The sequence below is a fragment of the Salarias fasciatus genome, chromosome 23, assembly GCF_902148845.1.
Source record: "Salarias fasciatus chromosome 23, fSalaFa1.1, whole genome shotgun sequence".
Lineage (NCBI taxonomy): Eukaryota > Metazoa > Chordata > Actinopteri > Blenniiformes > Blenniidae > Salarias > Salarias fasciatus.
The window spans coordinates 27124414-27136988 of record NC_043766.1 but is presented as its reverse complement, the minus strand read 5'-3'; the positions used below and the strand labels follow the sequence as shown (position 1 = coordinate 27136988).

Here is a 12575-nt window from a genome sequence, read left to right as displayed (position 1 = left end):
ATTAGTTATGCTATTTTGCATGTCAATGTTTTCATGAGTAAAATAACCTTACCTTCGCTCATTTTCTGCTTGCATATGCGTGTGCTTGTATGTTTTTGTTTTCCTAGGTGGAATACGTGTTTACTGATAAGACGGGTACGTTAACAGAAAATGAAATGCAGTTCCGCGAGTGTTCGATCAGTGGAACAAAGTACCGGGAAGTTAATGGCAAATTGGTACCAGAGGGAATGACAGACGATTCCCCAGATGGTTCTACGCCTCACCTGGTAATTCTCCTAGATGCACTTCATGATTGTTTTCTCTTGTCAGATACAAAATATTTTCACTGCTGTCATAAAGAAGACACACAGATCGTTCTTAAACAGTTCAACCTCAGAATGTGTCTTTTTCACCCAAAGCTGCTGATATGACCTAAAAATGCTACTAGTTGTAAATTTGGAGGAAAATGTGCACAAAATATTTTGTTGAATGTGCATCTGTCCCTTCTTCCAGGTTGGTGAGGAATTGCTATTCCTCAAAGCGGTGTCGTTGTGCCACACGGTTCAGATCAGCTACGACCAGCCCGACTGCCTGGTGGGGGGAGGGGACCCGTTTTCCCATGTCAATGGTTTCTCTTCCAATCACATGGAGTACTACGCCTCCTCGCCGGACGAGAAAGCTTTAGTGGAGGCAGCAAAAAGGTACAGTAGCATTAGATCCTTTCCAGCTGACTAAACTTTTTCTGTGACTTTCCAACAATTCATGGATTTAGTAGTGAAGAGTTCCCAGAAATAGAGCAAATTGATGAAAGTTAGAAAGTGTGAAAATAAGCTTTTCAAGGCTGTCCAATGCTACGTCTTGATGGTTGTAGTAATATGAATCGCTGCTGCACAACCTTCACTGATTGTGTCAGCTGCTGCAAGTTTGGACTGCCAGACACATGTTCCTGTCAGCGACACAGAAATCAAGCAGAAGCGGGGAATAGGGTTGTTTTTTGTTTTGTTTTGTTTTTTTTTCCATTGCCCTGTGTGCTTAAAATCCATCTTGTAGACCTGAGATAATCTTAGAAACTGAAGCTGAAATCATTCTTTTTAAACGTCCTTTATACAAAAAGTACTTTTATAAGGGACCAAGTGAACAGATTTTGATGCTTTATGGAATTTATGGAGCGATTAATTGGTGTTGATGATTAAAATCGCTTTGAAAACATGATGCATAAAGTTGTCAAGACATAAGGGACAACAGTCACATACCATTGTGACTGTAAATGCAGTCGTATTATGTTCAACATACATGTTATGCCCAACAAAACAGTGACAGGCAGTGAAATTTGTTAATTTAAAAGGAATCACTATCTGGTTTCAAAATTCACTTTAATGTTAAATGTACTTAAAAATATTTTCTTTTTTATTTCCTTTTCTAAATTTTAACTACCTAATCATAATGTAGCTGGCAAATCATGGATAAATTAGTTATTTAGCATGTTTTAAGAGGAGAAATTTGGCAACAGCATATTGAAAATACACCAACTGGTGGTGATTGAAGGGCAAAGTGTTCACTCCGTTCATGACTGTAGCGTTGTGTGCTTTCTGTTTCACTGCAGGATTGGAGTGGCGTTCACTGGCACCAGTGGAGATACCATGGAAATCAAAACTTTTGGCAAGACCGAAAAGTAAGCCCTCCTGTGGATATATAAGCAACAAATGCTCAAATATTTACATCATAATGAAAAACTTCCAGCATAATATTGAGATCAGGTATTTGATCTCCAGTTTTCATGTTTCATATAACTAAGCATAGTTTATTTTAATATTTAAAACACCTATTTTCTTATTCTTAAAAGCACATTTTGTTCTGTTTCTGAACCGATAATGTTTCAGTAAAAAATACAGAATGAAAGTTGAAAACCTTCCCTTCAAATGTCTGTTGTTTTTGTTCAGTAGTCTCATATAGTGAAATTAATAAAGGTGTATTCAAATTGTTTTGCAGGTATAAACTGCTTCATGTTTTGGAGTTTGACGCTGACCGTCGGAGGATGAGTGTCATCCTCCAAACTCCCTCAGGTAGCACACTCTCCTATGAATCTACCATTTTTCTGTATTTAGAAAGAAATTATTGACTTCAACTTTGAACAATCAAATTACGTATATGGCAAGAGAGATATGAAGAAACTGAAAACTAACCAATTTTAATCAAGAGCACTGCCACAATATTCAATAAATGGATTCACAATAAACATGTTTGTGATTACTGTGATTTATAAAAGTAGGTTTTTAATTCTGTTTACCACATATGTGTTATTTTTGCTGCTGGATCTTTTAGGAGGTCAAGTGCTTTTCACCAAGGGCGCAGAGTCTGCCATCTTGCCCTTCACAACAAGTGGTGAGATTGAAAAGACCAGACTGCATGTCGACGAGTTTGCCTTGGTGAGAAATAATTTGTTTTGGTACCACCATGTTCCGCATTAGTTTATTCTTGCTGTGATAACGCATGTCTGCCCAGTGCATGGCACTCTGTTTCAAATTCCTCAAATTTTTTTCAAATCTAATTGGGGTTTTTTTTCTCTCTCTGAATGTGCACCCTTAATAGAGTCCCACAAGTAATACTGAAAAATTTCCAACAGGTCTTTCAGCCATACAAAGGCTACATTATTAAATGGTATGTGGGGAGGACAACCTACCTTACATTCAGTTTGTATGATGGAGGGCAAAAAGTATACATTGCCTGTCCTTGGAGGTTTATTGAATAGGCTTCATGTTCTGCATAAGCCATTTCAGAGTGAAGCAAATTCAAGTACATTTGAATAAAACTTGCTTTAAGTCATCCCAGACGCCCACTTTTTTCACTTTTATTTTTTTTTTTTTTTTTTTTGTTTTTAGCGAGGGACTGAAACATAGCTCTTGTGTGTTTCAGGTGACATTGGTGTGAGTCGCCATATCAAAGTCACCCATTCTGCCTTTTCAAATTTTTTTGAAATGATGAACAAGTGCATAATTTCCTGAGGAACCACAGTGCTGAAAGGCTCACACCTCCCTTTGCAGTGATCACTTCCACAGATTTATCATACTCGATTATAGATTCATCTACTGGTTACTGTTTAATTGACCTGAACTTCTGATAGCTCCAGCAGCTTGTGTCATTTTTATAGGCTGGACGTGCCGCTCTCATCTAAGTTAATGTGTGTGCCTTGATTATGATTATAGCTACTGTGTCACGTAGTTGTAATGTGTCATGTAATTGTTGACGCCTGAGACGCTCCAAAGGTTTTGTGCACACAACACCTCGAAACGACAGTTTATATACTCCTATTTTTTGTAATTTGCTCAAATTAACAGCACTTTTTTTTTTTTTTTTGATGTGACTGACTGTTAATTTATCGTTGCTTGTCATAGACTTTAACTGAAGCCCACACTTTTAGATTAATTTGCTGTTTTGTTCCCACAATGCTTGCTGGTTCCCATGTGCAAGACCTGACATTTACCATCTTATAGTGATTATATTTGGTTCTGTTGCTTTCAGTTCCCAGCAGGCTATATTCTTCACCACAACACCTTCACACATCAACACAAACACACACTTAATTCCAGCCCCCCACGTCAGGCCATCAGACGTCAGTACCCAGGAGTCTGTGCTCTGGCCCGGGTTGATTTGTGGTCATCTTCCCCCCAGGCTGATTCCGTGATATAAAGCCAAGCTTTGATCATTTGCTTCTCAGTTATGTTCTTTTCGTCTTTTCTTCTCCACATCTTCATGATTTTCTTATGTCTGTTCTTCCCTCGTGTAACTTGACCGCTCACTGTTTTCGTCTGACTTCATTTTTGTTATTTCCTGTAACCCTGTGTTTTCCCACACCCTTCACCCATCCTCCTTGTTCCGTTGCAGAAAGGATTACGGACCTTGGTGGTGGCGTGTCGCCACTTCAGTCCGGAGGAGTACATCGATGTGGACAGGCGCCTGAATGCTGCCCGCACTGCTCTGCAGCAGCGGGAGGAGAGACTGCAGGAGGCCTTCAGCTACATCGAGAGAGACCTGCAGCTCCTGGGAGCAACTGGAGTGGAAGACAAGTAAGGAGGTTTCCAATATAAATTAAAAAGATTATGTTGTTGTCCCCATGAAAACAATGCACCTTTTCATTCTGCTTGAACACAGTTTGGTAAAATGTAGTCTTAGCATTGCTTTTTATCTTTCATACGATGATATGTGTTTAAAGATATCTATGTATGAAAGATTTTTGAACTTAAAAGATGACCACGATGTCTTTGGGTTATTGGGTTTTACTCAAAGTCCAATGAATATTTAATTCACCAACATTTGAAGCCTTTTAACCAATTACAACTATATTATGCATAGGATGTGATGTAGCTACATTTTCACCTCTCATATGTTCCCTCTGGCAGGGATTAAATAACACGTAGTTTTTACATAGAAGGTAACATATGTTTCATTTCTGCATGGTTTATTTCAACAGCAGTGCGTCCTGTATGATAGTTCAAAGTATTGCATAATTTTGCTTCTTTCTCAGCAATTCCTTTCATACCGACTAGAACTGTGCTGTACATTTTTCCATGTTTGTTTTAAAGTTGCTGTTTTCCACACATTGATTCACATGAATTGCACATCAGCTGCTGGTTGAGATACATGAAGGTTTTCTACAACATTCAGTAGAGGCGTTTTGACTTAAAAGTCCTCATAGCTCATCTCTTTTCTTGGGATCTCTTGGGTGTATTCCCAATATGCTGGACCATTTGTTGTGACTAAGGTCTTGATATGGCTTTACTTTTTTACCGTTTATGACTAATGGCATTAAATTCTGTAAGTTTACCTTATGTAACAGTCTGTGCTGCACATGTATTCACCTTTTTAACACAACCAGGATTAATGAGGGCAAGTCTTCACTGACCATCTGTGATGTCCGGCTGCCCATGATACTGTAACTGTTGCCATCTTATTTTTATTATTATTATTATTTAAATTTTATTGGGGTTCATTTTGATATATACAGACCACAAGAACTGCAGATTTGGAGTCATATCGCCATTACTGTTTGACCCTTGTCTCTTATGTTGCTCTTAGGTGCATTTTCGTAACAACACGTTAAGTCTGATATGGGGAAATGAGAAGTTGCTGCCTAATATATCACACCCACTAACAGGTTTTATGATGAAGAGATATCATTTTGTCCAGTTTAGGGTTTCCTCATGCTGGTGTTGAACCCACCTGACTATAGACACACACACTCTGTTCAGTGTTAACCGCCATTACAGGACAAACAGAGAGACGGTTCCCCACACTCACATTCACACCAGTTAGTCTCAAACACATAGTGATGGACTGTTGAAGGAAATCAGAGTGCCTTGAAAAAACCCCAAACACACAGGGAGAACACATCCAATAGCCACACTGTTTTGTTGACTTCGCCCAGCAGCAGTAATAATGTTCTGGCTCATCGGTCTTCAGTGTTTTGGGTTTAAGGGAAGAATACCTATTGTTGAGTTCAGCTTGAGGATTTTCCTTGTGATTAAGTTGTGGTACATCTTCATAGATCTGTCAATTTAAACATTCTTCAAAATGTTGTGTCACTGGGATATTTTAATCATTTCAAATATAAAGAGAGTCATATGTGTCATTGATTTGCTGGAGATTTAAAGGGCATTTCACAGGATTTGAATATGGTTTGACACCAAAGAAAAAAATGGGGCATTATAAAACAGTAGAAAGCACATTGCTTAGACAGCTAAACACGATGAGAAGAGGAATCTCCAATAAACAAACAATTTAAAGTCAGCGGGGAGAGGGAGATGTCACCTCGCTGAGCCTCTCTGGAATGAATGTTGATATGTGTTTGCATCCGCTCACCATCTGCTCCTCACATAAGCCGCTCGCTTCTCCCAATTTGTTTATCTCTACACTCATTCTCTTCTCTCTCCGCTGCTCGGTCTCTATCTGAAATGAGTTTCTCCTCAGGCAACATGGTTACGATCAAAGGATCTTCTCCATTATGAGGACAAGACATATTTCCCCCTCTTTTTATCAGTTCAGTATGAAGAATATAAAGCCAATAGGCGTGGTAGTATTAGAGATTATCAACTGTTCAAAAATCTCTTTAGAATATTACCCGCCGTCAGAAATAAGGATATATGTTCTCAGAAAATCAGCATTACTGTATTTGGAAAGTGGCCTTTGCAGTCATCCCCTCATCAGATGCTGCGGGTATGCGTGCAGCCATGGATACCAAAACCCCATAGTGTCGTTTTCTGCTGTTGAAAAAGTGTCCTGGTAGTTTAGCTGTAATGGGCTGCAGGTGTTTTTGTGCTCATGCTTGTTGTTTGACGAGGATCAGACTAATCAGCGTTATTGACAGTCCCTGTGCAGAAGTGATTTATAACACTGTGATGTTTTCCACGTTAAGCAGCATCTTCTCAGTGTTTGTATCGGTCACCACTTTCACCGTGTTTTCCATCTATGTACAGATACTGCCTGATTTTTGGCAGTGAAAGTGCTACCACGTGAATACACAGTAAAACTCTCGTCTTTGAAATTTTCAGACTTCAAGACAAAGTCCAGGAGACCATCGAGGCTTTGCGGCTGGCAGGGATCAAAGTGTGGGTGTTGACAGGCGACAAACACGAGACAGCAGTGAGTGTCAGCCTGTCCTGTGGCCACTTCCACAGAACCATGAACATCTTGGAGCTCCTGCAGCAGCGCTCCGACAACGAGTGTGCCGAGCAGCTCCGCAGACTTGCCAGAAGGTGAGTCTGTAGTCCTGCTTTCGTAATGCATATGTCATCAGTGAACTGGGTTTTTTTTGTCATAACATACTTTTCCTATGTTTTTCCTAATATAAATTCTAATAAGTTCTTTCTTAGCTTCTGAGTACAAACTTTGTGAATAATGCTCAGTGTGTTTAACATGAGATGCTGTTAATCAAATGTTGGGATTCAAGATAATGCTGGATATCAGTCCTGTACTCTGTACTGTATTTCATCCGCTCTCATTGTGTGCTTGTTGAATGTGTTGTCTTTCAGAATAAAGGAGGACCATGTCATACAGCACGGTCTGGTCGTTGATGGAGCCAGTCTGTCTTTAGCTTTGAGGGAACATGAGAAACTCTTCATGGAAGTGTGCAAAAACTGTTCAGCCGTGCTGTGTTGCCGCATGGCCCCACTACAGAAAGCCAAGGTACCCCCCCTATTCCATGTAGACAGATGTCATGAGAACACTTCTCCTCCTCCTGAGAAGTTTTCATGCTTGATTTTGGAGGAAAACATTACACCTAATCACCAGTATCAATGCTCCCTTGTGCTGTGTAGGTGGTACGACTTTTGAAGACCTCTCCGGAGAAGCCTATCACCTTAGCGATTGGAGATGGAGCCAACGATGTCAGCATGATACAGGAAGCCCACGTGGGCATAGGTAAATAAAAAACAATGAGTGCCTTTACCTTTTGGTGCATCCTCCAGTGTCTTGAACATATGTGTTTGCATTTATCTCCAGGTATCATGGGGAAAGAGGGTCGTCAGGCCGTGAGAAACAGTGACTATGCAATTGCCAGGTTTAAGTTCCTGGCAAAACTTCTGCTGGTCCACGGTCACTTCTATTACATTCGAATAGCTACGCTTGTACAGTACTTTTTCTACAAGGTAAATTGATGGTTTTGTCTTTTGTATATGTTCATGCTGCTCTCGTGTTTCTCTCATGTTTGTTTAAATAAATTACCTTAAATAGACACTGATCAGTCATAGCATTATGACTCTGACAGGTGAAGTGAACAAGAGTCGTCTGTTCATCACGGCACCTGCTGCTAAGCAGGATATACTGTATTGGGAAGGGATGCATTGGAAAAAACTGCAGTATCGTATCAATTTTAGTCTTATTTTTTGTACCAGAAATCTGCATTATGAGCCAATTAGCTCACTTAAAAAAAAAAATAAAAATGTTGACAGTTGCAGTAAACTGAGGACCACTTGCGATGAGCTGTGAACAGCCATGTGACAAGATCACTGTCGCAGCGTCAGCAAGCGGCCAATATGGACAGCAGTGTAGAAGTATCGCAGAAAGCGAAAATAGTCCAACGGTCACCAACGTGTACAGAGGTGGAAGCATAAGAGCTTCTTTCAACACGATCAGGTTAATATGACATGTAAAAAGTGAACCGGCGGAGGAGTACGGAGGGTTTAGCTGACCAAATGCCCCACATGTGGCTCATGTGATTTTGTATATAAAAAAGTCACCACTTCACAGGTCAATATGCAAAAGAAACGCAAGTGTAGCATGTGGAAATAATCTGTTCTAAAAATATCAGGACAGGGTAGAGAGCCAAAAATTGTGATCAGGACATCTCTAGCATTCGCCAGCAAGTGAACATTTTCTCCCTGAAATTGATGTGAGAGATGCAGGAAAAAAAAATCAATAAGCTTAAGGATTAGTATGAGTTTAATGAGGGCCGAAATGTGCCAGACAGCTGATTCAGAGCATTTCTCTAGCTGCAGCTCTTGCTGGATAATTCTGGTCTGCAGTGGCCGGGATCTATTAAGAGTGGTTAGATGAAGGATAGGTAGTGGACCGTTGAGTGTGTCTTGGGCTTTTAACGCTCATCGATGTGCACGTGCAGCGACGCCTGCGTGATATGAAAAATATCAAAATATCAATCCAGTGCTTCAAACTTTGCACATGGGGTAACCTACACAGTACTGATGTCATGCCTGATGAAGGTATATGTGTTTTCTAAACCAGCCTCTCCTTAGTCAGGCAGGTTATTAAAGCATAACGCTTAGGTGCTTTCAATTAAGGACTTACCTGAGCTTTTAGTGAATGTCTGTCCAAGCTTGTCATCTCCAAGTGCTGATTTTAATGTTGCGCTCTTTCACTCTGTTTTCTAGAATGTGTGTTTTATCACGCCCCAGTTTTTATACCAGTTCTTCTGTTTGTTTTCACAACAAGTAAGTCCCTTTATCTCTCCATTTCCCTCACTTCTTCATGTCTTTGTTGTTCTCATTCTGATTTTAATGTTGCACTTTCAAAAGCTGCTAAAAATGTGGAATTAGTGCAATTAGTGTGCTTTTATTATGAGCTTATTGGGCCTTACCATATTTGATATTTATGTGTCATTGTTGAGATAAAAGAAAATGAAGTGTTTCTAATATGCATCAGCTGAACTCCATGACTCAAACGGGAATAAAGGGCCCAAATGAAATATATCTTGATCTTTTTAATTGTGAATTAATTTAAAAATGTGCATAAATGGCATTGAATGTATTTTAGGCATGTATTTATATGTATTATAAAATTTTACTTGTGGAATTACCTCATTTATATTCCCTGTTTTGCATTTGCATCATTTTTTTTTTAAATGGTGTAATAATTTGTCTTTAAATACATGGATGAGTTCGTGGTGTCCAGTTAAAGGGAAAGGCTATGCCTCATTACAACCTATAATGTGTCTTCATTATCTTTTATGCCCTGCTATATAGAGTCAGCTCTACTGACTCTGGTGGTCCTCCTTCCTGTTCGCCTGTGTATTTTTAAGATAAGTTCAGGGTGTTTGTTTTAACCAATCGGTTTGTGATGAGTGGACTGTGGTCTCTTTCCAACCTAGACTCTCTATGACAGTGTTTATCTGACACTCTACAATATCTGCTTCACCTCGCTGCCCATCCTGGTGTACAGCCTGTTTGAACAGCTGGTCCATCCACATGTACTGCAGAGTAAACCTGGCCTGTACAGGTAAGACTACTGTGTAATATCTAGTAATGTAGGACATCAACATTCACCGTTTTCACACATTTTCGGCTGAAGTATTTTAAGTTGTCATCTGTATGCTGCATGTTGGAAAATTAGTGTTTTAAAATTTAAGAATCATTCACAGATTTTAAGACTTGTATTTAGTACAGTCAGTGACGTACAAAAGTGTACTCCTGTCTTAAAAGCAACTGTTTGAAATCTTCAGGGATATCAGCAAGAACGCAATGCTGTCTTTCCGGACGTTCCTGTACTGGACCCTGCTGGGCTTCTGTCATGCCTTCGTCTTCTTCTTCGGGTCCTACATACTGATGGGAGAGGACACCACACTCATGGGCAATGGACAGGTGTGTGATTGTCTCAGTGTGGTTGATAATTTCTTTCTTTTCTTTTTTTTTTTATGCATTTACCTCTTTTATGATCTACAGTTAAAAGGGGTAGTTAAAAAAAAAAGCTAATAGAAAACAAATTTTGAAGTTTTAAGGCACAAGTAGTAGAAAATTCACCCATTCACCACCGTCAGTGGGTTTTTCTTTGCATTTTATGACGGGAGTGGTTACTTGCTGGCATTTCTGCATCTTCTTCCCTCCTTTGGTCTTGGTCTTTTCTTATCTGTCTCTTCCACATCCCCTTTGTCTACCAGTTTAACAAATCTTTCTTCCTTCCTGCTTTTCTGTCCTGCTGGGAATCTTTCCATCTCTTTCTCGCTCAGAAGTTTGGTATTTCAGAAAACACTCACTTTTATTGCTCTTTTCTCTCTCTCGGTTGTCTTTTTCCTTCCATCTTTTGTTGATTACACCTTTTTCCTTCTGCCTTCATGCTGTGCATGTCTTCAGATCTTGCGAGCTAACAGGCAGCTGGTAAGAGTCTGCTCTACAGTTGAATGCATTTCTCCATGGGGGGTTAATGACGGGGCTCACAGGTTGAATCTTGAACATGTTTTTGATGATGAAATATTGATAACAATGCTGAATTTCAGTAACTATAAACTTGAGCAGATTTAAATATTTGCAGATTTTTAGAACCGTGTTGCGTTTTCTTGAATCTTCACTGATTCCGCTTTTGTTTCATCAAGTTTGCTGAGTAATAATAATTGTTTTTAGTGACATTCAAAACCGTATTTATGACATTTAGATTTAATGTATGAGCAAAGTTAGCACTCAAATTATGTTATACTAAAACAGGGTTTTGGTGAAAACTGTAAACGGGGGCCATTTCTTCTTTCCCTCGATCTGTTTCAGATGCACCTTGTTCCCTTCTTTATTATCCTTCGATGTTCAGACTCCTGCAGGGGCTTGAATTGGCTGGCGACAAATCATTGCCTCCCACAGATCTCACCTTATTGGTAGAGCACTTCAGAGCCGAGCTGCTGACTGTAGTCACACAGTCGGAGGGCAGGGCCTCATTACAGGCAACATAACCACCACACAACTTGTTAGCCAAGGCTGTTGTCTTGAAAAAGTTATTTCTTTGAGTGAACTGAAGCTTAGATATGTCTACTGTGTAAATTTTCTGAGATTATTATATAATTACATTCCAGGATAGTTGGGAAAATATGATCTGTAACGGAAGCTGTGCCTGGCATTGGTTTCCATCCTCAATGGTGTCAGACCAGATGTGATGCTACTAACTACATCAGTGCATGCAGAGCTTCTTTTTCTGTATGCTTGTCATGATTTCCTGTCAGGTAATGGAAAAATAACCATGCATTAGTTTTGACTGCTATTAACTATCGTCCTTTTTTTTTTTATAGATGTTCGGGAACTGGACCTTTGGAACACTGGTCTTTACTGTTATGGTCATCACTGTGACGTTAAAGGTAATTTACATGCTGTTCGTACAGTGAATAGGAAAAGATATTGTCTAGGGTTATTTTATACATACGATTTTTATTATGTGTGCGTGAAACTCATTATAGCTCAGGGGCCTCTTGCAGCCCAATCTGATTTCCAGTGGGCCATCGCAGTAATATGATAGCATAATGTTAACCTTTAAATATCAACAGCCTCTCATGTTTCCTTTTTAGTGCAAAGAGGGACGAGTGCCTCTTCAGTTAATCAGCTAGCTTTTCATAAAACCGGAACAATTTGAGTTTTCTAAAAGTAAAACAAGTGCTATTTCATCATTAGGCTTTTTTTTAATGTTGTTTGCTACAAATCATTTGATTTTGTTTTATTAGGCTGCCCACTCTGCAACAATGTGTCTCTTCAGACTAATATTGGAAAAGCCTGTTAATCAGCTTTCAGTCTGCATGTTTTCAGTCATCCAGCCTCACTGTTTGGCTTTGATTCAAATGCTGTTTCACTAATGCAGGATCGCTGTTGGTTTGGCTCAGGTCACACCGTTGTGCTCTTACACTGCTCTTACATCAACAGCAGGATCCCCAGCGAACAAATTAAGAACACTTACTTTGATTGAGAAAATCAAAGTGAATGCTTTCATTGTAATATCTGTACTTTGTATAGTTATCCATTTATTAGGCCTCAGAATGTTTTTGACACTGTTTAATTCAGCATCGAGGAGAAAACATGAGCCCTTCCCGCCATTCTTGGTTCACAAAATATACATGGAAAAAAATATCCAAAATGAAAGAGAATAAAAGTATAGCGAAGGGAAAAGTAAAGAAGGGAGGGCTTGGAGAAAACCAGAGAAAGGTAGAAAGTGCTGCCACTTACTTCAAAATGTTTTGTTATTGACTCAGAGCATGAAGTCTCCATATTTTTCCTCTCGTATGATATATGGTGTGAAGTGATGAGGATTAAGTCATTCTGTAGACGGTCTGTCGCAGGTTGGGGTCAGGGTCTGTCCGACAGCTCAGAGGCAGATGGCAGTTTGTTGATTCACTGCTTGTGTTTCAC

General features: G+C 39.6%; 1 protein-coding gene across 6 annotated transcripts in view; it reads left to right on the top strand.

Annotated features, from left to right (window-relative positions):
• Positions 1 to 12575, top strand: part of atp11b (ATPase phospholipid transporting 11B) — a 53577-nt gene that overhangs the window by 22685 nt on the left and 18317 nt on the right. For 5 of the 6 annotated variants that reach the window (XR_003930428.1, XR_003930429.1, XM_030083003.1 and 2 more), the window contains exons 13-27: positions 108 to 266; positions 493 to 680; positions 1583 to 1651; positions 1969 to 2042; positions 2302 to 2405; positions 3862 to 4043; positions 6525 to 6728; positions 7005 to 7158; positions 7290 to 7392; positions 7474 to 7619; positions 8859 to 8918; positions 9575 to 9702; positions 9926 to 10064; positions 10554 to 10577; positions 11471 to 11536. Coding sequence is in view for 4 of the 6 variants with exons in the window: in XM_030083003.1 (XP_029938863.1) it covers positions 108 to 266; positions 493 to 680; positions 1583 to 1651; positions 1969 to 2042; positions 2302 to 2405; positions 3862 to 4043; positions 6525 to 6728; positions 7005 to 7158; positions 7290 to 7392; positions 7474 to 7619; positions 8859 to 8918; positions 9575 to 9702; positions 9926 to 10064; positions 10554 to 10577; positions 11471 to 11536 (1800 nt within the window). In the remaining 2 variants the exon portion in view is untranslated. The remainder of the gene's footprint in view (positions 1 to 107; positions 267 to 492; positions 681 to 1582; positions 1652 to 1968; positions 2043 to 2301; positions 2406 to 3861; positions 4044 to 6524; positions 6729 to 7004; positions 7159 to 7289; positions 7393 to 7473; positions 7620 to 8858; positions 8919 to 9574; positions 9703 to 9925; positions 10065 to 10553; positions 10578 to 11470; positions 11537 to 12575) is intronic. The other variant, XM_030083004.1, reaches the window with a different exon arrangement.